The sequence below is a fragment of the Podospora anserina genome, chromosome 1 (genome assembly GCF_000226545.1).
Source record: "Podospora anserina S mat+ genomic DNA chromosome 1, supercontig 4".
Classification (NCBI taxonomy): domain Eukaryota; kingdom Fungi; phylum Ascomycota; class Sordariomycetes; order Sordariales; family Podosporaceae; genus Podospora; species Podospora anserina.
In genome coordinates this window covers 561,014-585,838 of record NW_001914853.1, presented here as the reverse complement: position 1 = coordinate 585,838, position 24,825 = coordinate 561,014, and the positions used below count along the sequence as shown (strand labels likewise).

Below are 24,825 nucleotides of genomic sequence, written 5' to 3'. Positions count from 1 at the left end.
TGGTGCAAGATATGTTCTCGGTATATAAAGCCTCTCAATATAATGACATGAACAATATTCTTCTCCCCAGTGTCCCCCTTACAAGTCGTCTTCTTCCTCGTCATTCTTAATATCTGGCAGCGTAATTTCGTCCTTGACCGGATTGTTTATCTCCTTCAAAAACTTCTCCCCGGCCTCCTTGTCATCCGCAAACAAGGTATCAACCACCATCCTTCTCGGCGTCTCGCCCAACCATTGGAAAAGCGAGAAATCTCTAAACTCATCCGCCCTAAAAATCTCCAACACCTCCAACGGCTCATCCCCAATATTCTCAATAAAGTGCCCCATATTCTTCGGCACAATGCCCACGTCCCCAGCCTGGTAGTCAAACGTCCTCGCCGTCCCCTCGGCCGCAAAAACCGTCACCCTCGCCCTCCCCCTGATGAAAAAGCTCCACTCGTCCGCATCAGGATGCCAATGCATCTCCCTCAGGCTCCCCACCTCCATGTCCAGATGCGCCGCCGCCACCGTCTTGCTGATCGGGAAATTCTTCGAGTCCGTAATCCTCACCTTCCCCCCGCTCGTCACGTGCGCCTCCTGCTCCAGCATCCGATGCGTGAACTGGTACTTGCTCTTCTTGACATTCTTCCCCTTTGGCTCCTCCTCCTCTATGCTCCCCGGCTTGCTCCCCTGGAAGATGTACTTCTCCCTCTTGGGCACCCTCTCAAACACCTCGGGGGCGAGGTGGAAGTTCTTGCTTATCACGCTCTTGGGCGTGTGCGCGAACCAGTCGGTGAGGATAAACGTGCTTTCTTCCGAGAAGCGGCCGTCGTCAAAGATGAGGAGGAATTCGGTCCCGTTGGGGTCGAGGCCTTGGAGGGAATGGGGGACGCCGGAGGGGAAGTACCACAGGTCGCCTTGGGAGAGGTCGTCGATGAAGTTGCCGCCTTCGTAGTCCAGGGCTGTCACGCGGACGGAGCCTGACAAGACATAGGCCCACTCGGCTTCTTTGTGCCAGTGGAGCTCGCGGATGGCGCCGTGGTCGAGGCGCATGTTTACGCCGGCGAGCTCGATCGAGGTGGGGAGCTCGCGGATGGTGGTTTGCCGGGTCCAGCCTCCTTCCTTGGGGGGAAAAGTTAGTGATAAAGGTGTGGTAAGGGGAAGGGGGGGCAGGCATGCCTCGATTCTGATGTGGGAGTCTACGAAACTCCAGCGGAGGTTGGGGATGTTGCCGCTGTCTGTGGAAGGGGGACGGACGAGGTCTGGATTTTGTCTTGCTCGCTCTCTGTTCCACGGACCAAGAACTGAGGCGCCATCGCCATTGCGCCAGGGCAAGGGGTCGAGGCCCTTCCCGATGGAATCCACGGCTGTGTCATAGGGATCACGATAGCCGGGGGTATATGGATTCTTGCTCCGGTATTTGCCAGGAAGCGGTTTGCCGTCGAGAAGCCTCTGGCGAGGACTGTCCTGGACGGGAAAGGCAGAGACCAGGGCTACTGCTCCGAGAAGAAGGGAACTGCTGGAGAAACGCATTTTGAACAACCCAGGCACACAAACACGAGGTTGAAGAAGTAATCTACCATATCAATTGATCATATCCGGGTTTTATACCACTTCATCCCACCGCATGGTTGCTGACTACAGCCATCGCATCCGGGTACACGGCTTCTCGGTGACCAATTCTTTCTTCTCTATGGCATCACCACTCGGGAATCGGATAGAGGGGTAGCTCTACTATTTCCCGGGAGCAGCTCCTACCTTCCTTGAAAGTGTGAGGGGCTCATCCCAAGTTGGACATCGTAGCGATCACTGATGCAAGAGAACTGTGTTCGCAAGTCCAATTGGTTTCCACGATGCCGAGCGCCACCGAGAGATTCCCGTCCACACTCATTGCAGCCTCATGATTGATGGAATCTCTTCAAACATCGGCGTTGTCGGGATGAACTTTCGCAGAAGCTGTTACTCTTCAGTGGAAAGGTGAAAGGTCAACCACGACGATTGAGTTCCTCTCTTGGCTAGGCGTTAATGACATCATGAACCCAGCCCCTGATTGGCCATCCTCAGCCCTGCCGTCAGTGGATAAAGATCCCATCTATCCCACGGCTTTTTCATGAAGCTCCCCCCCCGCGCCGACACCGGGTCACGGCACCAGCGATTCACTCACTTTGTCAAAACTTCCCTTACCTCAGGGGCAACGGACCGACAACGAAGCTGAAGACTAGAACATGGGGGTTTCTGGCCGCCTCCCGCGATCACGTCTTCGCCAAATGCCCAAAAGGGTGATGCCGCCAAGTCCCGCTTCACAGTTTTTCTGTTGACTCACTGGAAGAGATTCTGTTGGTCGAGACCCCTGCCCGAGGGCGTTTTCAAGACATAAAGAATACAATATAAAAACTCAACCCTGCCCTTTTTTTTGCCCGCCATGACGCGATCAACCATCCTCAACAACGAGATTGTGGCCCACGCCAACGAAGAGAGCCCTCTCCTGCCACAATCGCAAAGAATGGGACCGCCAAAAGACGATGCCGTGCCGACGCTTCAAAAATGGCGGGATTACTTCACGGTGGACGTGAGCCGTGATTGGGCCGATCTCATTCTCATCCTCTGCTATCTCATCACCGGCCTCCTCGACAGCGCCTCGATATCAGTATGGGGGAGTTTTGTGTCTATGCAAACGGGTACGACACGCACATTTTCCCTCCATTTTTTTAAACCCCCATATAAAAACTGACACACCGTTCAAGGAAACACCGTCTACATCGGCCTCGGCCTGGCCGACCCCTCGGCCTCGACCCGCTGGCTCAAATCCGGCACCTCCCTCCTCTCCTTCCTCCTGGGATCCTTCCTCTTCTCCCGCTTCCACCGCTTCTTCTCGGCCAAACGCCGCTGGGTCCTCTGCGCGTCCTTCTCCGCCCAACTCCTCCTCATCGTTGCGGCCGCCTGCATGGTCACGCTGGCCGGCTCGGACGTGCACCCGGAGTCGGTCGCCTGGTACGTCCTCGTGCCCATCGCGCTGGTGGCGTTTCAGAGCTGCGGGCAGGCTGTCATGAGCCGGGCGCTCAAGTACAATGCGCTCACCAGCGTGGTGCTAACGAGCATCTACTGTGACTTGTTCTCCGATGCGGACTTGTTCGCGGTGCACAATGCGGAACGGAATCGGAGGGTGGCGGCGCCGCTGTCGCTGCTGCTCGGTGCGTTTTTGGGAGGGAAGCTGGCGAACACAGAGTTTGGGGTCGCCGGGGCGTTGTGGGCAGCGGCTGGGTTGAAGTTGATTGTGGTGGTGATTTGGATATTCTGGCCGGCTGACCCGTCGTTGGATGAGGCGGTTTAAGACAGGTATCATGGGATAGATTCAAAGGTCATCGGGAACGCTCTAAATCAAATCATGTTAGACCAGCCGTTTTGGAGGCTGTTTTCTGTTCTATGAAACCTATCCGATTCCATAACTCCAAAAGTCTTACCTGCCCAAGGTACCTAAACTCATCATCCGAACAAACACGAAATATGGCGCCACGCCTCCGTCCACAACCGTCCCCATAGCCCCTTTCCCTACTTTGTTTTACTTGGTCTCCTTGTCAAGGTCAACCCTCTCAAAGCAATCCAGCTCACTCCCCTGTACAGACAACGCCTTTGAATCTTTCCTCGCCAACACCTTCAAGTTCTCCACGTCCTCTCTCATCCTTTCCTCTCTCAACAGCTTCTTGGTGTTGAGCCTCCAACCAGTCAACCGCCTGGGAAGGTAGGCTCCCGGGTGGTAAACCGCCATAAGCACCAAGATCAACAAAATCGGCAAATGCTGAAACACATACACCGGCCACTCCGACATGGCGAACGTCTCTGACACCCCATACTCACTCGACCACCACGGGGCCTCAGCCAAAAAATACGCCACCGCCTCCCGTCTGATGATTCTCGCGGTGGCACACCCCTATTTGCATCCCATTAGCAATCCCCTTTCTCCATCCATCATCACACAACTGAAGAAAAGAAAAGAAAAAAACTCACAATCAGCAACCCAACCGCCCCCCCAACCGCCCAAACGAACCTCTTCACCTCCTTCACCTCCTCCCTCACCTCCACCCTCCCCGCCCTAACCACCAAACCCCCCAACACCCCCCATGTCATCAATCCCACCACCCCTCCAAGACTCTGCAAATACCCCAGCCCATAGTAGTGACCCACCCCGACCAACCCATCCCCCACCATCTGCCCCAACGCCAGCAAGCTCGTCTGCCACCTCGCCGGCAAGCCAAAAACCCTCCCGTTCTTCCTCCCCGATTTGGGGATGATAAACCACGTCAACCTGGTATACGTCATCATGAGCAAGAACCCCATCGCAGACGCGGGAATCGCCTCCAAGAGGTCCATCACAACAAGCACGACGTCGGCACGTTCCAGCTGGTTGATGGTAGAGGAGGAGAGGTTGGTGGAGTGCAAGATGATGGTTTGGAGTTGGACGAGGTAGCATTTCATTGTTTGGGAGGTTGCCATTGCTGGATGCATGCATGTCAGCAGTGACTAGCAAACCGGAGGGCAAGACAAAACAAACCGAGGGAGGCGTAGATCGTGATGGCGAAAAAGACAGTCTTCTTCTTGAAGCAAAGGTACGCGTGCAGGATGGTGAGGATCAAAAAGAGGATTGCTGTGGTTAGGGCCAAGGGGAAGGAGGAGGTGGTGAAGGGGTATACCATGGGAGTGTTGCTCCGGTAGTAACCGTCATCGTAGGAGACGGGGTCTCCAGTGTAGGATGGGCCGCTTGCTTGGGTGGTTGACGTCGCGACATCGCCGGTTTCAGTTGCGAGGCTTGTGAGGTAATGTAAGCTGGAGGTGGTTAAGGATGCCATGATTGCGGAGGGGCTCGACAGAGCCGGGCTGTACTTTGGATCAAACCAACCCCTGTGGGAGGGTGATGATGGCCAAACCTTGGTGAGCTGAAACAAACGTGCCGGAGAAAGACAGAGATCACCCCATCATGGGATGCAAAAAAACGATGGGATTGCGAATCTATATGAGCAGCTGCGGAATCTTGTGATACGAGCCAACATTTAAACGAGCAGGGCAAGGAGAGTCATCAACGAACAGGCCAAAACAAACTACCCGAAAGACCGTGAGGGGACGGGACGGACGGGATCGCACATCTTCGGGCGGATATGGGGACGTCTCCTGGAACGTCAGCCAAGGCAAGGAAGCAACGCGAGAAAACTGAAAAGAAGCAGGAGAGTGCCAGCGTGGCAGGATGTACTACCGATGATTGACGTAGACATCAAGTCCCACACATTTGCGTGAGGGTCTCACATCTCTGAATACAAAAAGACAATGTCAAACCAAACAGCGGGAAGGATTATATGTTTGATAATTCTGAAGAGGGCATCGTCGTGGTTGACTGACTAATGCGAATTAGGTAGGGCTCTGGTGCGTTGTTGCTGCTGTCGAGGACAGGTAGAAGGAGAAGGAGAAGGAAGGAACGGTCGAGTGTATCAAGTCCTACCACATGCCACGACCACAATCTGTAAATCAAATCAGATAAAAAGCTTTGCTAGACTGTGCGTGTGTGGTAGCGTCACTGATAAGAAATTTTGAGCATCAGCTGGCGTTTGCCCCTCGCCAAAGTCCATCCGTGTTCAACACATCAGCACACAAAACCGCTCAGGCTGTCCACAGATCATCGCAGGCTTGTCGACCGCTGGCGTGTCCAGAGGCAGGATGGATCCACGATAGTGTCACGATAACGTTGCACCCGCTGTCTGTTGTTCGTGAGAGTGGGACGGGGCTTGCCTGGCGGGCCCCTTTCCGGCGGGACACGAAGCAACGTGATTGATATCTGCTGCTGATGGCTTTTAGGCAGAAGTGGATGATCTGTCTTCTTTTTTGCGGTGTGTTAAGAAGCTCGAGCTTCATGGGTCGGACTGTGTGGCGTATCTGATGGTAGAACAGGTGCTTACAGTTTGCGAAACTTCAAGCCACTCTCCGCACACATCGGAAATGTGACGAGTTGGACCGGATCAAGATATTGGGGAAAAACAGATTATCAGTAATCTACCAGGACGAGTGTGCTGTAGGAAGGACCCTTTATTCATCTGTCTTGACTAGAAATCAGACATGCTGTCTCCCCAGTGCTCCCAATCCGTAATGACAAGAGACCTCAATACCAAAAGCCCATCCAACGCCTAAGCACAACTAGTCCCCCTGCCAGCATTTTTTTCCGCACTTGTGTTCATCTTGGAAGACCTCGATGGTGAAAAGCCTGTTCTGCGCCCACGCCCTGCCTTTGGTCCGGTCACCCTGCTTGCAGTGGTCCGCCGCAGCCAGTCCCATGGTGGTGACCTCCGCACCCGCGATGGCGATGGGCTTTTGGAGGGTTTCCTGAACAACAATGTTGTACGAAGCCCCGTTGCAGCAACCAACCCTGACCAAAGTCCCCTTTGGTGTACCCTCGGGGAGCGTCCAATACTTGGGCCCTTCCTCTCTGATCCATTCGACCTGTATCCTTACAAGCGTCCAGAGGTAAGCATAATTGTTGTAGCGCTGAAAGGTTACATCGCAGTCAATCTATCCGTTTTATCCCCAAGGGTCAGCAATCCCATCTTTCGACTCCATAAAATCGGACTAGAAATCCCTACCTTGTGCGATGGGTGTGGCCAATGCGGGCCACTGTCGAGCTTTGGTGGATTGAGAGCAGCGGTAAAGTGTGTGAGCGTCGTGTCGTAGGCCGTGTCGTAAGTCGTATTCCGTGGACCCACGGCGGCAGCGTTGGCCGCAGAGGCGAGCAAGAGCAGGACGGCCAGCAGAAACATGTCTTTTGCTTCTTGATTCTTGAGCTGAAATGGCAAGGGAAAAGAATTTCGTGGAGCAAAGAAGACGAAATGATATAGGCAATGTCAACCGAGAAGTTAAGAGCCAGGAGACGAAGGAAGAGCCCCAGGACAGAGTTTTCTGGCAGACTGACTTTTATAGTCTTGTCTGGAAAGCCAAACGTCCAGAGCCAGATTTCCCGGCTTTTTGATCGATTGGAGTTGAAGTCTGATGGGCGTTTTGAGGCGTTGGAGGCGTGGCTCGCCCCAACCTAGACTGCACTTCGTCCCGGCAGACTTTCCGGGTGTCCGTTACAGGAACCGTTGGATTACTCCAAGTTGCAGAGAAGAATACCAATATTCATTCAAATCGACAGTCTTCGCCTCTTCACTTGAATGCATCACCTTCACGACGGCCGGCAAATAGCTTCAAAGTGTCGAGGTATAAACCCATCAGCGGATATCTATCTGCCCGCCTTGGTAGTTGAAAACTTCCTCGCTTCACTGGGACAGTCCACCACACTAATGTAAGAGCGTAACTATTTCTTCTATCTGGTCATGGTTTAGTAATCTAACTCGCACAGTACTCGCGCAGTCGAGCCATGAGATAACACAGTTCAGCCATGAGGTCACAAGGTCTCCTGCCCGCCAATTATTAGATGCCAGCCATGTCTATTACGCAATACTAATCTTCAGGGCTTTGAACCCTCATGCATCAGAAAGTGGTGGGAAGCTTGGGGTAATGGCCCGCATCGGCCTGCAAATCCGCAAAAATACGAGCCGCGTCGTCGTCGTCAAGATCCTGCATCCGCTGCGCGTCCTCTTCTTCCAACTGCTCCAACTCCTCGGCGGGCTCGTTCTTTCCTTCCTTCTGGTCTTTCTTCTGTTGTTCCAAGGCTTTGGCAATGCCAGAAGACTCGCCAACGAGCAGGAACTGCGTGTTCACGTAGTCGAGATGACGGGGTTGAGTTGGAGCCCACCGGAGAGAGCGAAACTCTTCGAGAAGCCTGTAACATGAAACAGTCAGCGTCAAGATCAGGAGGCATAGCCCAGCTTCAACTTACTCCTTAGGATACTCTGGTCCCTTAGGAAGCCTGGCATTCTTGGGAGGCTCATACTGGGGATTCCTTGTGCTGATGATGAAACTGCCCTTCTCCTTCAAGCCAATCTCCTTTTGCACCTCACCGAGCTTGTCGGGAAGAGTCAAAATGTATGCCAGGTGACTGTCCTTCCCAGTGCTGGTAATAGCATACACGCCTTCCGCAACAGGTGTAGCGGCCGGGGAGTGTCTTGTCCCAGCAGTCTTGGTCTCATAGTCGTTTGACTTGAGAAATTCGTCCTTGAGCTCGCTGAAAGAGGCGCCGGTCTTCTCAACAAAAGAAATCCACCTGTCTTTGCCCGTCTTTGGGAGCACCTTTTTGGGCACAACGCATACTCTGCTGTTGCCTGCATCGCCAATGGGACCGCTGCCAAGCTTGGCGTCTTTGGCAATCGGTCTGAGGATGATGTAGCTCCGGGCAATCTCGTCGACGTCGGAAGGCCGATCAATACCAACCCGTCCACGGAAAAAGAAATAGATGATGCCCTTTTCTAGAATGCTGGAGGGAATGTCCTTGGCATCTTCACGAGGCTCCTCGGCATCGCCAGTCGCGGTTTCCTTTTCGGCTTTGGCAACATCTTCTTTCTCACTGTCCTTGGCTATTTTCTCCTGCTGCTCTTGCTGCTCTGCCTGTTGCTCCTGCTTGGTTTGTTCGCTGCTTGGTAGTGTCAGAACATGAGACAATCACGCATTGGTGAGCATTACCTACCCGCCGATTGTCTCTTCAATAGTCTTCTGTTCCTTCTCATCCGACTTCTTGGGCCGCTTTGGTTCCGGGGACTTGGTTCCTTCCTCGACCTTGTGCTTGGAACCAGGTTCGGCTTTTGAGGCGGGAGGGGCTCCCTCGTTGGTGGAGTTGCCGCGCTCCTTGGCCGAGGATCTCGTCGTGGTGGTCATCTTGGATGATTGCTCTCTTTGGCTATGTAGAGGAGATGAAAAAGGGGCAAGTTATCCTACTGACCTGTGCTGGTGATCAGGCAGAAGCCCAACTTCTCCTTTCACGTGCTGGGCGAGTCGAGCAGGCTCCATCAACGCCAGTGATGTCATAGAGAGCAATTGGAAAGGGATCTGGGGAAGGAGCCCCGCATTCTGAAAGGAGATCCCTGCAGGGGTGATTGAGGCACAACATTTTCTCACCAGAAAACCGTTTCTGGTGTTTTACAACCAATTGTTTGTTGGTACCGTTCCAGGTTTCCTTTGTCCGGATGTTTGCTTGTTCGTAGGACCCTGAAAGTAGATGTTGCTGGCCATTGACCAATGGCGTGTTAGTGGTGGTACCCCGCTTTCACCACACAACCCTGGGGGTGGAGGGACACAACGGCGCGTGTTTGGACATGTATTCTCGAACACCTCTGAGGGCCCCACGAAGAGAGAGATGAGTGAAGGATCTGGTGTGGTACCTTTCTGTATAGGTTGCAGACCCTGGCGTATCATCGTTCTGCTTCGTTGGGTGTTGGTATCTCGGAGTTGACTCGCACGGCAAACGGCGTACCGTTTTGGGATCAATCGATATGTATGCTCGAACGGGCTGCAGGTTGCCTACCACAAGACAAATGTATATAATATACCCAGTTCTGATGGATGATCTGAAGTAGATTTATTTGAGTGTGCGTTCTGTCATTTCATGAAACATTTAGGAGCTGGCAAAGTCTATGCTTTCCCTGGCACATCGGTAAACATCGGTAAGACCAAAAGCTCGTATCCCATGTCCTCCCAAACTGATATGTTGAAGCTGGATGGATGACGAAGACAATTCACTCGCCGTTCTGAACACTTTATGTGGAACAAGCAGCATAACTGCCCTTCCTTAGACTGACATCCTTCTCCCCTTATACATCATCAACACATTCGTTATGCTAAAGGTGTGACCGACTTATGCTAACATTAAAATATATGCTGCAGGTTGTTCCAAAAAAGGACCAACAGCTTACGGTGGTTAGAGGTAGAAAGCAAAAGGTTGCATCAGCCGTGAATCGAACACGGGGCCCATCGATGGCAACGATGGATTTTACCACTAAACCACTGATGCTTTCAAAGGGATCATGTAAACTTCATGAAATTCATCACTCATATTAAGCAAACAGTAGGAACATTTGATCCGTCTACACAACACTCAACATACATGACACGTCTCGCACCTCGAACTAGCCTCTCCCACCAGACCCAATCTCCTCCGATGTTGTCGCATCTCTCTCCGTGGCCGAAATACCCCTCCCAAGCACCTTCCTCTCCTTATCTCCCGGAAGTTCCATGCCCCTCTCTCTCATAGTCCCCTCGATCGAACCATCGCCAGTTGTGTCTGTGCCACCATGAGCAGCGATGCCCAACCGATCCGTCTTTCTTGCCTTTTCGTGTCTAATTTCGTTGGCTGTCTGGCCTTCGATCGGGCGGGAACCGGCACCGGACTCATTGTAGATTTCTTTGCTGTCGGCGCCAGGGATGTCGAGAGCACTTGTACGTAGCGAAGGGTCCATGTTTGGGTTCATTGCTTGGCCGGGAATCTCATGGATGGGGTTGGGATAGAAGGTTGACTCTTTGGGCGCCGAGCCGGGCGGGTAGGTTTTGGCATGGAACTCGGGGATAGCTTCTCTACCGATGGGCTGACCGATTTGGTGCTGCAAAGCTGTGTTAGCTCAGTTAATTAATGAGAGGTCTTGTCAAAGTCGCTTACGCCATGGGTATCCATTGGCCTCGAGGGAGGCACTCTTGAGCGGAACTCGCCTTGGTTACCGACGGAATCAGGGTTCGCAGACATTGTGTGGGACAGTTGCTGTGTGATAAATTCTGGGAGTGAACAGTAGTACAAGTTTGTGTGACAAAAGGTCCAACGACTGGAGAGAAGATCAGTGCTCTCGTTACTGTAGGTATTCGACTGATATACATCAATATCGATGATGTCAAGGTGACTTAAGCAAATACATCATCGACTGTGGATGGACAAAACCTACTGAGAGACTCATGATATCAGAGAGCCACTTTTTATAATGTAATGTAATATAAGCAGAGTGCTATGTAGCTCTCCAGGAAGACCCTATGTGATGTTTTGCAGGTTCGGACGGAGATGCCAAGCGCAGTGCTGGTCCGGACCAGGCCTCCGGGTCCGCGCCGAGCCGGCAGCACTGTGAGGTTAGCTACCGGAGGCTATGGCCGGAGAAGTGGACACCGCCGGCATACGGCGTGCCGGATGCTGTGGAGTCATCGTCTGCTCAAAGAGCTGGGCCAGGAACCCCAGCTGCTTTGACAGTGAAGAACCAACGCGTCACCCGAGCCTCAAAATTGTCGCAACCAAGGCCAAAGTTATCGAAGCCTTCCAGGAACATGGCATGATGTAATATAGTGGGGTATGTTTTACCAAAAAGCGGGATTGCCAAGGGCGGCCGCAGTTCACCTCCTCATGGTCAAATACTTCCCTATCTTGATCAAAGACGCCTCGAAAAAGATTAGACGACAAGAGGACGGGAGGAACCACCCGCAGCCCATTCGCATAGAGGACGAACAGACGGCGACCGCGATGAGGTCTGTATACGGTCGACCAGCAGCCCGCCCTCCAACAAGCCATGCCTTGATAACCCCATCTCTTGGTGTTGGAGATCGGATCGAGAGCGGGACTGATTTGACGTGGTATCTGTAGCCAAGTTCTCCAAGCTGGCGATCAACTCCACAACATATGGCGGCGGGGAAAATCCTGCCTACAGACGCTGAAACGGTTATCAACCAGCACAGGGGGAAATGGCTGGAAAGCAGGAGGAAAATCGAGCCACAGTCACCGGTGGCTGGAAGCAGCTGAGTGGTGGCACACTACTGGTGCAGTGTCGTGGTCCTGTCCCGCCAACCACATCTGGCCAATTGAAGCGTGGGAGCCACCACCAACCACCACTGTTTTTCGGCGCTTGGCCCCTTCTGGTGCGCGACGGTGGCCGGGCTGATGGGCGTTGAGGCCGACGGGAAGTCGTCGGATCCCCTTTTCTTGACAGGCGCAAAAGGCCGTTGCTGTTGCTTGCTGCAGGCTGCCAGCCGCATTTTCGCTCTCTAAATCCGGTATGCAGACCCCTGTTGTGGCGTCGATCTGATTTCCTCTCCTCCTGATTCTTGCTTTCGTGTGCCTGCTCACCAACCTGCCTGCTTCTTTTCGTGTTCCACTTTCCTTCGTTTCTTCTCAGTCTTCTGCCGAGACCGTCGTTAATCGCTTCTTCCTTCCGGCAACGTCTGCGGGAGTTTGTGTTTTTGCGCTTTGGGAACAACGTTGCAGTTGAGGGATTCACGAAAGCTGGCGAGAGTCTGGAACTAACCTGGCAACGGCGACAACCAGGGGGGCAACGGCAACGCAACACAGCCCAAATATACGAGACCCCGTGTCTGACTGAGCAGTTTCCCACACGGCGCCCACAACGGCAAAAATACTTTGCCAAAATCACATCATTCGACCTTTACGTCTTTTGCTTGACGGCAAGGGACTTCGCTCGACATTGAGCTCTTTTTGCGCGCTGCTGACGGCGCACTTCGTCTGCCGCGAAAAGCAACAGCCTGGGCAAGGCGAAACAAACTGCGACACCTTGGTGGGGCTCGGGGATCAACACCTCCACGAGACTCGACGCCGCAAACACGGCACATCTGTGTCCCGGCCACTGTCTCACTGCCAGTCCCAAATCCGGTGTACCCCCTATTCAAAATCCGGGCGCAGTTCTCTTCTGCTGGAACACTGAGAACATTCAGGCCCCAGAATCCGTTTTCGATTCTCCAACACACCAGGGCAAACCACGACAACATCTGACAGTGCGACCCACTGGGCAACACGAACTCTTTGGGAGGGCTGTCCATTCTCAGGTGACGCCTGCTGCAATCATCGATTTCGCTTGCGCTGCGCCTCAGTCCGAGTTCAACTATGGCGCAGCCAAGATATTATACAGAGGACCATATGGCTGAACGCCAACCTCTAAGTCACCCGAATCCCCCTTCGCCGCACCGAAACAACTACCCACAAGACCCTTACAATCCATCTTCGCCGAGAACTCGTCCCGGCGCCCATCCCGATTCTTCTTTTAACCACCTTCGACACCAGCGACGACAGAGCCAAGAGCCGGCTGTCAGGGGAGCATATGCGACGACACCCGACAGCTACCGACAACCACAACAAGTCGGATATTCTCCACCAAAGCCACCTCCGCACCGCACCAACACGGCCGGAGACGGAAGGTCTTGGGCCAGCAACCAGCCTGCTTATCCACCTCAGCGTCCAGCTCCGCAAAGCAACGTCACCCCCGGAGCCGACAATTTTGGCAACGCCGCGGCCGCCGGAGGTATGGCGGGCATCGCCATGAACGTTGCGGACCAGAACGCGCGGGATCCCAACTATCCACAACAAGCCTACCGGCAGCAAGGGCAATGGCAAGAAGAGGGACAGGGTCACGGTGAGAGAGGTCGGTTGGGGCCGAACGGCCACCCTGGCGAGGGATGGAGCTCGAGGTCTAGTTCACAGGCAGCACATCACAACCACCAAAGGGACACGACGCCGTCCAGGAGTCCGTACGGCTTTGCGAGTGATCCCTACACGGATGATCCAACTCAGGTATATGTGCGCCCTTCAGATCCCAATCTTGGCGTGGTTAATCCCCTGGAGATCGAGGATGATGGCGATGATGGGCTTCACTATGGCCCAAAGAAGGGACCACGGACGAGCATGTTGAGCTTGGGATCCAGCCATAGGAGTGGGCCAGGAATGGGCGCTGCTGCTGGCGGCGTTGCCGGCGGTGTCATGGCTGCCGGTGCTATGTCGGGTCTAGCGAGTCGTAACGGGAGCGGCGGTAACATCAACAACCAGTATGCGCCTGTCAACAATGGTGGCGATGTGTCACCAGGCTCTGGAAGGGGCATTGGTTACGGCCATCTGTACAAGGAGAAGCCTGCAAAGAGCAACGGGAAAAAGTGGCGACTCGCCATCATCATCATTGTCGCCATTCTTGCGATTGTCGGCATTGTAGTTGGTGTCCTCTTCGGTGCCGTGTTCAACAAAAAAGGCGGTGGCGATAAGGCTAGTCCGGGGGGGTCAGCGGAGGACGACTTTGCTAACAACGGCGACCTCAACATCAACTCGGCCGAGATCCAGGCCCTAATGGGCAACACCGACCTGAAGAAGGTTTTCCCCGGCATGGACTATACCCCGATTCACTCACAGTATCCCGACTGCGTCAAGTTTCCGCCATCACAAAACAATGTCACTCGCGACTTGGCCGTCCTCTCCCAGCTAACCAACGTTGTCCGTCTCTATGGAACCGATTGCAACCAGACCCAGATGCTCATCCACGCCGTTGACCAGCTCAAGCTCAAGGATGACGTCAAGATTTGGCTGGGTGTTTGGCAGGATGCTAACAGCACGACCAACAAGCGCCAGCTGGATCAAATGTGGGACATTCTCGACCAGTATGGCGATAGTTATTTCAAGGGCATTATTGTTGCCAATGAGATTTTGTTTCGTGAGCAAATGACGCTCACGGCGCTGGGGAATCTTTTGGCCGAGGTGCGCACCAATCTCACGGCCAAGGGTCTCAGTCTGCCGGTCGCTACGTCTGATTTGGGAGACAAGTGGGATTCTTCTTTGGCTGCGCAGTCTGACGCTATCATGGGGAATATCCACCCTTTCTTTGCCGGCGAGCCTGCGAGGAATGCGGCGAACTGGACGTTGACTTTTTGGGAGAACAAGGCGGGGACTTTTCTCAAGAAGGACAACAGTATGAATATTATTTCGGAGATTGGGTGGCCTTCGGCGGGTGGGATGGGGTGCGGGAATGCGTTTGAGACGGACTGTCCTCAGAAGGCGGTGGCGGGGGTCGAGGAGATGAATGAGCTGTTGGAGGACTGGGTTTGCAGGGCGTTGGATGAGGATATCAATTACTTTTGGTTTTCGGCGTTTGATGAGCCGTGGAAGATTGCGTTTAATGAACCAGGGAAGGAGTGGGAGGATCAGTGGGGGTTGATGGATGTGAATAGGAATCTGAAGCCGGGGGTGACGATTCCGGATTGCGGAGGGAAGAGGGTTGCTTGATTATGGGTGTAATGTGTGATGGAACTTTTGGGAATGGGTTTATATGGGATATGAAATGTGTGGAATTTCTGTAATGATGGCCGGGTTGGGACTTTTGTGGAGATATGTGTAGACAGGCAGGAACTTGTGTGTGTGTGTGTGTGTGTGTGTATGTGTGTGGAATGAGATTTGTGGGTTTGTTTTTTATCAAAGATGTGGAAGGCAATGTCCGTGTTTTAAAACCGGTAGGTGGGCGGGTTTGCATGGCGTTTTTTTCTTTTGTTTTTTCTTTCTCGGGGTTTGCAAGCCAGTGCATTACTTATACACCCGGTGGCTAGTAACACGGTTAGCTTTTGTTTCTTTTATACATTACAAGCTGTGTTCTTTGGTGTTGTAGAGTGTAGTATATGTATATGGGGGCGAGTTGATTTCTAGAACTGCAAAGTAGCAGATAGTGGTATTTCTTCGTGCTGCGGGTTGTAATGATGGTGAGTGAGATCCTTGGTCTGATATTATTTCTGTTTTTTTCTGATCTGATTTATACGGGTGTGTCATTGATAATGCTTGGAGCTCCATCTCAGATGCTGGATAATCAACATGCTTCATTGAGAACAACATATACGGAGTATACTCTGCTCAATTCTTCTTTCATGTAGAATGAATGGGCGTCTCTGCATAACGCTCAGCAACTCTCTACTTTTCCACAGCTCTCCTTCTTAGCAACTTCTCAGTTTCAACAAGTCTACGATGCCAGCAGCTCTCTCCTGATAACCTCCCGGTAAGCAACTGTAAGATTCAATCAATACCAAACGTGAGATTCATTATCCTGGAATTTAACCTGATGGTCTTTGAAGTCTGGGTTAATTGGTGAGCAGCAAACTGTGAAAACAAAAACCTGCCTTGCCAAGAAGGAATCCTGCTGCCTTGAGAGGGCGGTGGAAAACGGTATCGCGACCCGCGATTCCGATACTTCGCTCCATAATGATTGGGATAATTTACGAGGACTGAAGTCTCCACCCAAGATCCGGGCCGTCCATCTCGGCGTCAGCCCTGCTTGGTCTCGCTTGAAGCGAGTGCCCAGTAAACCCCTACCCCAGTTTACCGACCGATCAAAAGTCCGGCCCCGGCTGTTTCATGCCATGGCTTGCGATTTTCATGCCGGCTCGGGCCGTATTCCGATTAAGTGCAGCGGACTGCGAACGGTGAGATTGTAGAGCCGACCTGGCCGCTGCCGTGGTGGAGTAATGCTCGGCTCCGGACTGCTGGCAGTGTTGAAGTGGCATGGTGGATATCAGTTAGCATAGGCAACAAAGTAAAAGCCTTGATGATTAGCTGTTGTGAAAATCTGACCACAGCATCGCTAAACACTCGATGGCAAGCTGCACACACTATGATCTGGGATAGATACTGTCCCAGTGGGCCGATGAGCTGGTCGAGATTGCTGTCGTCGTCGATGTAGTATCTGTATGGAAGCAGGCAAGTGGTCTTGATACCAGAGCGACCTGAGGAGAATAGGTATAAAGTCTTCGTTCTCTCCTCTGCCTCTGCCATCAACTCTTCTGCATCCCCGGCTGCCGCAGAGGCAGCGTTACCGACCAGTTCTGCATTGCCAACTGCTCCAAGGACTGCTGCCCTGGTGGCGTTACTTGCTAAGGGGCAGGCCTCGCACTAGTTGATGCCTTCGAGTTGTGGCCCCCGTCTGGACCATGATGACACAAGTCCAGCGTGGTGTGCTATTCCCTTTCAGCTCCACCATGCTCGCCAGCACAAATTGGTGGGATCATCTTCGTCTGGTTTTCTATGCAGCTAAAAGGCGGCGGTCAAGGGGGAGGGGAAGCGATGGATGAGGCGGAACTCTGGGGTTTAGAAGTCTTCGACAAACAGACCATCTAATGTAAATCCAAGTGTTTGCTGTTTGCCAACTTCAGCCGATCTCCTGACTAGTGATCTCCCCTGCTTCAGACTACGACAAATTCAATGCCTCAATGTGAATATCGTTGAAGACGTTGGTACATTATCATAGCACGCAACATCAAAAGACCCTGGAATCATATGTATGATCAGTGAGATATCAAGTTCACGGCAGTCATCTTGACCTACGACATCGAACATAAATCAATCCCAGATGCTCATTTTCTCTTGTTGCATACCAACTTGTGTCGATTAAATAAGACAATACGTAGGTTCTGGGAAGAAAGGCCGACTCGGAACTTGAAATCGCGAGCATAGATAGCTAACCAACGTAGGTGTCCTTGACTACCAGGCACCTTGATCATGGGTTGACCAACTAAAGCTGGTTGAAGAATTTCAGAGCTTAAGTCTCAAGCGAAAGCACTGAACACCAGTTCATCTATCTAGATACGTAGGTATTAGGCTACTAGTCAGTAACAAGCTAAATTCCTCTATAAAGCACGTGGATACTTCAATATAAAACAGGGCAGCTCTCACGAAGCTGAGGTCGAACTAAGTCAACACTAGTAACTCATCCTTGTAGCTAACGTAATCGCAAGATAATTAAAGGGGAAAAAAAGAAGGTTTGCGGGCTAGCCTGGGTTTCTCTGCAACATATCCTTCCCCTCCAATTGCAAGCCGCTCTTTTCTCCTTCTCCCAACACCCCGTTACACAAATCCTCGCTCCAAAAGCACCCATACACCCTCCCGGCTTACCCCTTCCAGTATCCAGCTCACATTCTACATACGTGTCACACCCAACCGCCACCACCACCTCTTCTCCCACTGAGACAAGCGCACGTCCAACCAACAGAAAACACCATACCTTATTACTTGACATCAAATAGAACAGTCCAGCCCCATCACATGAATTCCCAAACAGACACTGACATATCAGCAAATCCACCCCTGCTCACCCTTGTCACACATCACATCATCTTGGAGTCAACCCTGCCGTCAGCCGGGCCAAAAAAGATAGGTACCCAGAAAAAAATCAACCAAGTTCCCCACGTTACACAAACACACCACATCTACCTTACCTTTCCTGTCCACCGTAAAAAAACCATGTCGTGCTGATATCCGCTTCAGTTACGACCCACCGCCATTCTCACCCTTTTTCCATCTGCCGGTGTCTAACATCCGAAAGCAACCAAAAGGAAAAGGTCACACAACACTGTAAGGTAGGGTATCAACCAATGTCTGATCCTTACATCAATCACGCAAGCACACATCAGCAACAGGAAAAAGAGAATGATGAGCATAATACCGCCCTCCTTTACAACCCTCCAGACCCAAAACACCGAATGACACCTGCCAACCACCACCACCGTCCTCCTCTACGCCGTTGCATATGTACAGCAGCAACAAACAGCATAACACGCATACGCGGTACACTCGCCGGGTTGCAGTCAAGCAGAGTCTGTGCAGGCGGAACGGGCGGGGCGGCGTCCGCGGTGCCGCCCTCCTTACCTTCCTCCTCGGCACCTGCCGCGCATCGAACCAGATCGAGAAAACCTGGCGTAACTTGGAAAAACCCGAAGACTTGGTGTGTGGGAGAAGATATATCGTATATATGCCGGGTTGGATTGGGCTTTGACTTTGCCTGAAATAAGCCCGTCCCGCCATGATCTAAGTTGAATTGAATGCTTTGATTTCCTTCTCGGCTCATACAAAGCTCTTTTATGGTTGATGTTGCGAGTCGTGTCATCCTCTTCGATTTCAGCAACTTCTGCGAAAGTGTTAGATTCGATTGACGTCCGGCCCGGCTTTTGTCTCGGCATCTTCCTTCTCCAATCAACCCCATCCTCGCCCAGGAATACCATCGTACGGCACAGCGGGAGAGGAGCAAAACACGAGCAGTGTGGGGGCGGGGCTATCCAAGCATGGGGGGTAGTGGTGTGAAAATGAGTGGGAGAGACATTTTGTTTGGTCAATAAATGTCTGAAAATGGAGGGTTTGACCGCTCTCTGGATTTCATGGCTCTCACTGTGCCGAGTCTGTGTGTGGGTCGTCCATCGTGGCCATCTGCTACAAGATGGCGAACTCATCGTTGCTCTTATCGGCGACGACCCACAAATCCCACACGAACTCGTCACGGGATGCGTTGGCTGGGATAGGTGAGTGCAGACCTGCGGTGTGAGAAGAGAAAGGGGGGACTACTCCTACCAAGAAGCAATGTGAATGGCGTTATAGGGGTCTCAACCGAGCGCGCAACAAATGACACCTTGTACGACAAGGAACAGCGCTCGACTTGAGGTGCAAAAGTGGGAGTCTAGTGATGTATCAAGCATGCACGGGGTCATGCAGCCCCCCTGTCTGCAGACTCTTGGTGTTTTCGTGCTTATTGAAACACCCGAAAGAGGCCAAGGCCGTCCGGATCCAAAGGACCTCTTGTCTTGATCGTAGCCAACGGCACACTCCAATGCGCCATGGCCTGCCGGGAATTCCCTCAATCTGGACAAGTACACCACTGTCATTAGGTACCAACAGTCATGGATTATGAATAAGAGGGGGGCCAGAGATGACTTGTCACTTTACCTACCGAGCTGTCCGGTCGGGCTCGAGTTGTTGGTAGTTTTCGGTTTGTCTAGGCGTTTATTCGATTATTGGGGTGACACGGGGCTTCCAGGTACTTGTGGGACATCAACTCCCCACGTTTTCTTGCGGCATGCTGACTCGCATTACATGCTCTTCGCCCCGAACTCGGGTTCTTGGGTACTTGGAGGGAGAGCGTTGGATCTTATCTTGATTCGTGAGGCTCGCCGCAGCTCCCTTTGGTAAGATTCGTTGACCTGTCATACCGGCTAGTTGCTCTGCTGACGCCCAATGTCCCGAAGTGTTCTCTTGTCTGAATGTTGCCAGAATATTAGAGTGCCAGGTTTTGCTGTTGTGACCTAGAAAGTATTCTGTCGAGGTGGCTCTCCTTTCTCTGTTGATGCCAGAAGCTTCGCAACCAAGGAATGCGGATGGGCATGAGGGTGACTGGAGTACCAAATATTCTGTGTTCAGCCAAAATATCAATTCAATTTGCTGCCAGATCAGATGAGACGGCAGCTCGGTGCCATGGGTAGTTGGCCTATGGATCTGCCCACGCCCACCGTGGTTGTGGAGCAAGAACTTAAGACGCGCGGTATCTGGGCCTTCTTGGGGTGCTTCTGTCGAGCCGTGAAAGGAACCCCAAACTCGGAGAGAATCCCTTACGTTTTCAACCATCACACCGGTCACCATTACCACGACAGCCCCAAGTTGGACATCGAGGTGGAGAACGATGAGTCTGAGGACAGACTGGAAGACGTCACTCTGGCGGTTGAGCTCAAGTATCTCTACCCGCTCCTGATTCCGGGGTGTTCTGATCCCGAGCCAAACGATCCGCGACCTCTCCAGACGGCGTTGTATCCTGGCGACAAGCCCGCTAGTCAACAGCAGGTTTTAGCCCTCTTGGCCCAAACAATCAAAGAGACGGGAGAGAACGCCATCACCAAAGCCGAGATTGAGGAAGGAGGCCAGAAGGAAAGCGAGTTCTGGGCGTCGGCATGGATCGTGAAGAAAGCCGGGTCCCCAGAGCCTTTGGAGAAGGAAAAGTTGCTGAAAGGATATACATGGGCGTCGGCCGAGATTTGCTCACCCAAAATGCTGGCTAACGACCGCCAAACCCGCCACCGTGTTCAAAGGGTTCTAAAGGCGTTGATGTCGAAACACCGGCTGGTTATCAACGGAAGTTGTGATACGCACTGCCATCTCGGACGCATCGATGACCAACCCTACTCTCTGTCGACACTGAAGAGACTCGCAACCATCCTTTGGGTATCTGAACCCACCCTCCGCAGCACCAGGGACCCCAAGTCTCCCAATTATGACAACATTTACTCGTGGGGATTCGAGCTCGTGAAGCACAGTCGGCTGGCCAGGAGTCTCGACGGGTTGGAAGGCCTTCTCACCCGCCAGGCCGTCGCCCGACAGGCACATGACATCTCCGATAGGCAGATCGTCCGAGCAATATGCGGGCAAAAGACTGTCTCGGCAAAGGAACTGGCTGCCTTTCGGGAGATTTGGAGTAAAACCTCCCACGAAGAGCTCGGAAAGCTGCTTTCTGGCGATACTCGAATGCACCGACGATTGGGCTTCAACTTCAGCGCTTTTGGCCTTGAGGACGAACGGGCAAGAACCAATCCGAGAACAATAGAATTTCGTTTCATGGAAGGATCCACCAGCATCGATATGGTGTTGGGGTGGCTCACGATTGGCGCTACCATTGTCGAGGTTTCGGCGTGCAAGTCGGATGGTCGCTTCGAGGTCACGCTGGGTCGATTGCTGCAGAAGTCACGAGAGAGCCAGCGGGTGACGGTGGTTGGGCAGGAGACGCGGGGAGAGCGCTTGGGGCGGGATTTCGCTCAGTTGATGGAAGACTTGGGCGTGTCGCACGACCTCTCCCGTAGCTTTGTAGAGAAGATCACCCGGGAGAATTAGAGGAAATTGCCTGCATTGTGTCACCCCAAAGAAGTGCAACTGAAGGATAGATGGGATGGAAAGACGGTGGCATTTACAGTGCATCAGTGAGCGTTTCAGCTGAGCATTGCTTTTTTCTAGAGTAGACACCTCATTCATGTTAGGGCTTGGATCTTGCTCGTACCTTTCCTGTCTTTGCCTCCTATTCAGTTTTGATATCCCACATTATTATTCAGCAAGCATCACATGGCTATCACACGAGCAGTAGACGTCAGAGAAGCTACGGGGACTTGCACAGTGTTACTGTCAAAGGCATCTCTGTTGAACATGCCCCGAACCCCTCGAATCTTCCCTTATGTACCCGTTTTCATATGTTTCCCACATCCTGCCCGTCTCCCTTCCTTGTTACCTCCCCTTCCCCTCCTTGATGATAATCTCCGCCGCCTTCTCCGCAATCCCATACACCACCGTCTGCGGATGCGCCGATATCTGGACCGGAATCACACTCGCATCCACAACCCTCAGGTTCTCCGTTCCATACACCACCAGCTTCGGATCCACCACCCCGCCGTCCTTCTTCGGCAGCATCGCCGCAGTGCACATGGGATGAAAAATGATCCCCATATTCCGCAACAAATACGCCCTCCACTCAGCATCCGTCTTGACCGCATCCAGCCCGGGTTCATATTCGCTCACCACCACCGACTTGAGCGGCTCCGTCTGGAAGATCTTCCTCGCAAACTTCAAGGCGTGAATCAATCCCTGGATGTCATATTCGTTGTTGAGAAACTTTGGATCAATAATTGGGCTCCCAAGGGTGGCGTTGGCAGGGTCGATATGCACGCTCCCTGTTGCGAGGGGGTGCATGAGGCCGACGATGATGGCCATAAAGCCTTTTCCATTCAAGGGGGATCCAACAGGGGGGTATCCCTTATTGCCAAAATACCGAGAGGTAAAGATCATCTCGATTTGGGGGATCTTGGGGTCGGAAAGCTGCTCTAGCTTCCACTTGTGGCCAACATCTTTCGACCCAGCGAGAAGAGAGCGAGCCAGGGCGACCTGGGCGTTGTCAGAACCACCAATGATCTGCTTCCAGTTGGCGAACAGAATTGAAAAGCGAGCGTCGTCGAACCAAGAGGACAGGTTGTTGAGGCGGCGGTTCCATTGTTCTTCTCTGTAAGTTGAGTTATAGTTGACTCGGTCACCGGTAAAGAAGTCGTCTCGAACTTGATAGCTGATCGACACCAGGAGGTGCTCTTGATAGTTCTCCCCAACTCCAGGGAGGTCGATGAGCTGTTTGATTTTGGCAGCTTTGAGAATGTCACTCCCGCCAATACCTGACAACTCGAGAAGGTTTGGCGACTGTATGGATCCCGCAGACAAGATAACCTCCTTGCGGGCTGTGATGACGGTCCCGTCAGTAAGGGTAACACCAGTTGCCCGCTGAAGCTTGCCGCTTTTCTTCAAGTTGACCTTGGCGACGCGAGTTTCGGTCAAGACCACCAGGTTTGATTTTGCCTTGGAAAGATACTCATTCGCGCTGTAGGACCGGTTGTAGGACGTCGGGTTCACATTGGTAGGCTGGTACCCGATGCCGATGGGATTCCCCTGGATCGAGTCCGAGTTCAGCGGGATACCATGGAGACTCGAAACTGCGGGGGCAACAGCATTCAGGAAAGGCGCCTGCTGTCGATTGTACAGCGCATATATCGGACCCTTGGTCCCTGAGCCAGGCGGTCCACCCACAAACGTCTCGGCCTTCTCCATAGCCGCCTCCATCTCCTTCCAGCCCCATCCCGGATTGCCCAACTCCTTCCACTTCTCAATCTCCCTCGCCGCCGGACGGTCCCAAGTGAGCAAGTTCAGGGCGGACGAGCCACCAAGTACTTTACCACGGGGGTTGAAAACAACCCGATTGTTCAAGGCTTTCTGGGGTACAGTCGGAAAGTACCAGTCATACTTTCCTCCGATCGTGCTCCCTTTCAAACCAGGAACGTTGATACCATCCTCATGCAGGCCAGAAGGCCCAGCCTCGATAACAACTATTTTGGCACTGGGCAAACCAAGACTCAACCTAGTAGCAAGAGCAAGGCCCGCCGTACCACCTCCCACAATAACCTGTCATAAATCAGCCAGAGGTCTTCCAAGCAACACGGTGAAACACTCACATAATCATACGTACTACCACCCGGCGCCTGAGCTCCAACCCCCACGATCCTCGCCACAAGCAGCTGAACAGAACACAGCAGCAACCTCGCCATCTTGTTCAACGAGCCTTGAAGAGCCCCGTTACACCTTTTTCAAGCTCCCAAAAAGTCCGAGACTATCACTACTTATATACACCTCTCCGAAACCATCAAGATTCAACAACCCCTGCCATCCACAAATAGCCTCCCATCCACCACCACGACGCCCACCCAATAATTCCTCCCCGAGTCGGGACAATCGGTTGGCTAATATCAACCCACTGCACAGTAAGCACACACACACATAGCTCCATGCATATCGGCTTGTACCAACCCGGCAGGCAATCCCAAACCTACCTTACCTGCGCCAAGCGAATAAAACGCATGGTGTAAAGTTTGGTTGGGCGAATCGCGACAGTTCCCCTTTTGTTTTCCCGCTTTTTAAAAAAGGGTCGCTTACATGTACGTTTTTCCTTGGGCCGTTTTGTTGTTGTTCTAGCAACGCCATGCGTGATGTATATTGTGTGGCGTGGTTAGATTGGGAGAAAACCGGTATGACTTGGGTCTGGACCACCCCGGGGATCGGGGTGAAGGTATGGGCCATGTCTTGGTATGCTTTGTCATGCTTCTTCTTGACGATGAGGCCGGATGGTATGTGTGAGGTCCCGGGAGCTGTGAAGATCTTTTGCAGGTCGGGTTGGGGGTTAGAGGCGAGTCCATGATTCATAACTCGGGGGGTTGAAAACTCCGAGTTACTAACTTGTTGATGGGAATAGTTGTAATAACGCGGGCTGATTTCTAATACTCTGTTCGACGCGGGGTATTTTTGAAAGAAATGTGTGACGCAGATTGGTGAGTGTGTGCAGTGACGTTGTTGTGCGAGTGTAGGGAAGGAGCAACCATACCAGCTATACTCCCTTCCTTTTTCTCCCAAAGCTCAGCTGATCTTTTGTGCTTCTAACAGCTTATCAATGAACCAAAACAAAAGTTGAGATGAAAATCCAGTTTACCGGTTAGAGATATCATCAGCAATGTGACATTTTGCTAGTAGCATCACGCAAGATATTCAACTACATGACCACATCTTCAGAAACAACCCTTACAAACCGAATATCCAACCTGGTAGCTTAAAAGCCACATGTCACCTCTAAGACCAGCACACTTCAGGTACTATCCAACTTATCCAGCTCTACAATATACTTTTCTCCAAAACCGAATCACCAACAACCAACCTAGTCCCCCCAACTTCCCTACCCAACACCACCAGACTTTTCCTTACCCCCCCCCCCCCCCCGCCATATCCCGGACCCACGCTTGGTTCAGCCTACCCTTCCCACTTCCACTCCCTAACACCGT

General features: G+C 52.5%; 9 protein-coding genes across 9 annotated transcripts, besides 1 other annotated feature; 3 read left to right on the top strand and 6 right to left on the bottom strand.

Moving 5' to 3' along the window:
* Positions 1-78: 78 nt before the first annotated feature.
* On the bottom strand, positions 79-1,512 carry PODANS_1_16000 (uncharacterized protein; the record flags this gene model as incomplete). The annotated part of the gene is made up of 1 exon (XM_001907004.1): positions 79-1,512. The coding sequence occupies one exon, from the start codon at positions 1,510-1,512 to the stop codon at positions 79-81; it is 1,434 nt and encodes a 477-aa protein (XP_001907039.1).
* Positions 1,513-2,401: 889 nt separating this feature from the next.
* PODANS_1_15990 (uncharacterized protein) lies at positions 2,402-3,310 on the top strand (the record flags this gene model as incomplete). The annotated part of the gene is made up of 2 exons (XM_001907003.1): positions 2,402-2,657; positions 2,724-3,310. 2 exons carry the CDS (start codon positions 2,402-2,404, stop codon positions 3,308-3,310), a joined length of 843 nt encoding a protein of 280 aa, XP_001907038.1.
* Positions 3,311-3,538: 228 nt separating this feature from the next.
* PODANS_1_15980 (uncharacterized protein) lies at positions 3,539-4,823 on the bottom strand (the record flags this gene model as incomplete). The annotated part of the gene is made up of 3 exons (XM_001907002.1): positions 3,539-3,907; positions 3,985-4,472; positions 4,529-4,823. 3 exons carry the CDS (start codon positions 4,821-4,823, stop codon positions 3,539-3,541), a joined length of 1,152 nt encoding a protein of 383 aa, XP_001907037.1.
* Positions 4,824-6,156: 1,333 nt separating this feature from the next.
* PODANS_1_15970 (uncharacterized protein) lies at positions 6,157-6,773 on the bottom strand (the record flags this gene model as incomplete). The annotated part of the gene is made up of 2 exons (XM_001907001.1): positions 6,157-6,528; positions 6,600-6,773. 2 exons carry the CDS (start codon positions 6,771-6,773, stop codon positions 6,157-6,159), a joined length of 546 nt encoding a protein of 181 aa, XP_001907036.1.
* A 712-nt stretch (positions 6,774-7,485) lies between these two features.
* On the bottom strand, positions 7,486-8,766 carry PODANS_1_15960 (uncharacterized protein; the record flags this gene model as incomplete). Its single annotated transcript, XM_001907000.1, has 3 exons — positions 7,486-7,777; positions 7,835-8,527; positions 8,579-8,766. The coding sequence occupies 3 exons, from the start codon at positions 8,764-8,766 to the stop codon at positions 7,486-7,488; spliced, it is 1,173 nt and encodes a 390-aa protein (XP_001907035.1).
* Positions 8,767-9,827: 1,061 nt separating this feature from the next.
* Positions 9,828-9,898, bottom strand: a tRNA (tRNA-Gly).
* Positions 9,899-10,013: 115 nt separating this feature from the next.
* Positions 10,014-10,624, bottom strand: PODANS_1_15950 (uncharacterized protein; the record flags this gene model as incomplete). The annotated part of the gene is made up of 2 exons (XM_001906999.1): positions 10,014-10,484; positions 10,541-10,624. 2 exons carry the CDS (start codon positions 10,622-10,624, stop codon positions 10,014-10,016), a joined length of 555 nt encoding a protein of 184 aa, XP_001907034.1.
* A 2,127-nt stretch (positions 10,625-12,751) lies between these two features.
* On the top strand, positions 12,752-14,908 carry PODANS_1_15940 (uncharacterized protein; the record flags this gene model as incomplete). The annotated part of the gene is made up of 1 exon (XM_001906998.1): positions 12,752-14,908. One exon carries the CDS (start codon positions 12,752-12,754, stop codon positions 14,906-14,908), a length of 2,157 nt encoding a protein of 718 aa, XP_001907033.1.
* Positions 14,909-19,879: 4,971 nt separating this feature from the next.
* On the top strand, positions 19,880-21,304 carry PODANS_1_15930 (uncharacterized protein; the record flags this gene model as incomplete). The annotated part of the gene is made up of 1 exon (XM_001906997.1): positions 19,880-21,304. One exon carries the CDS (start codon positions 19,880-19,882, stop codon positions 21,302-21,304), a length of 1,425 nt encoding a protein of 474 aa, XP_001907032.1.
* A 384-nt stretch (positions 21,305-21,688) lies between these two features.
* Positions 21,689-23,544, bottom strand: PODANS_1_15920 (uncharacterized protein; the record flags this gene model as incomplete). Its single annotated transcript, XM_001906996.1, has 2 exons — positions 21,689-23,401; positions 23,452-23,544. The coding sequence occupies 2 exons, from the start codon at positions 23,542-23,544 to the stop codon at positions 21,689-21,691; spliced, it is 1,806 nt and encodes a 601-aa protein (XP_001907031.1).
* Between the last annotated feature and the right edge of the window lie 1,281 nt (positions 23,545-24,825).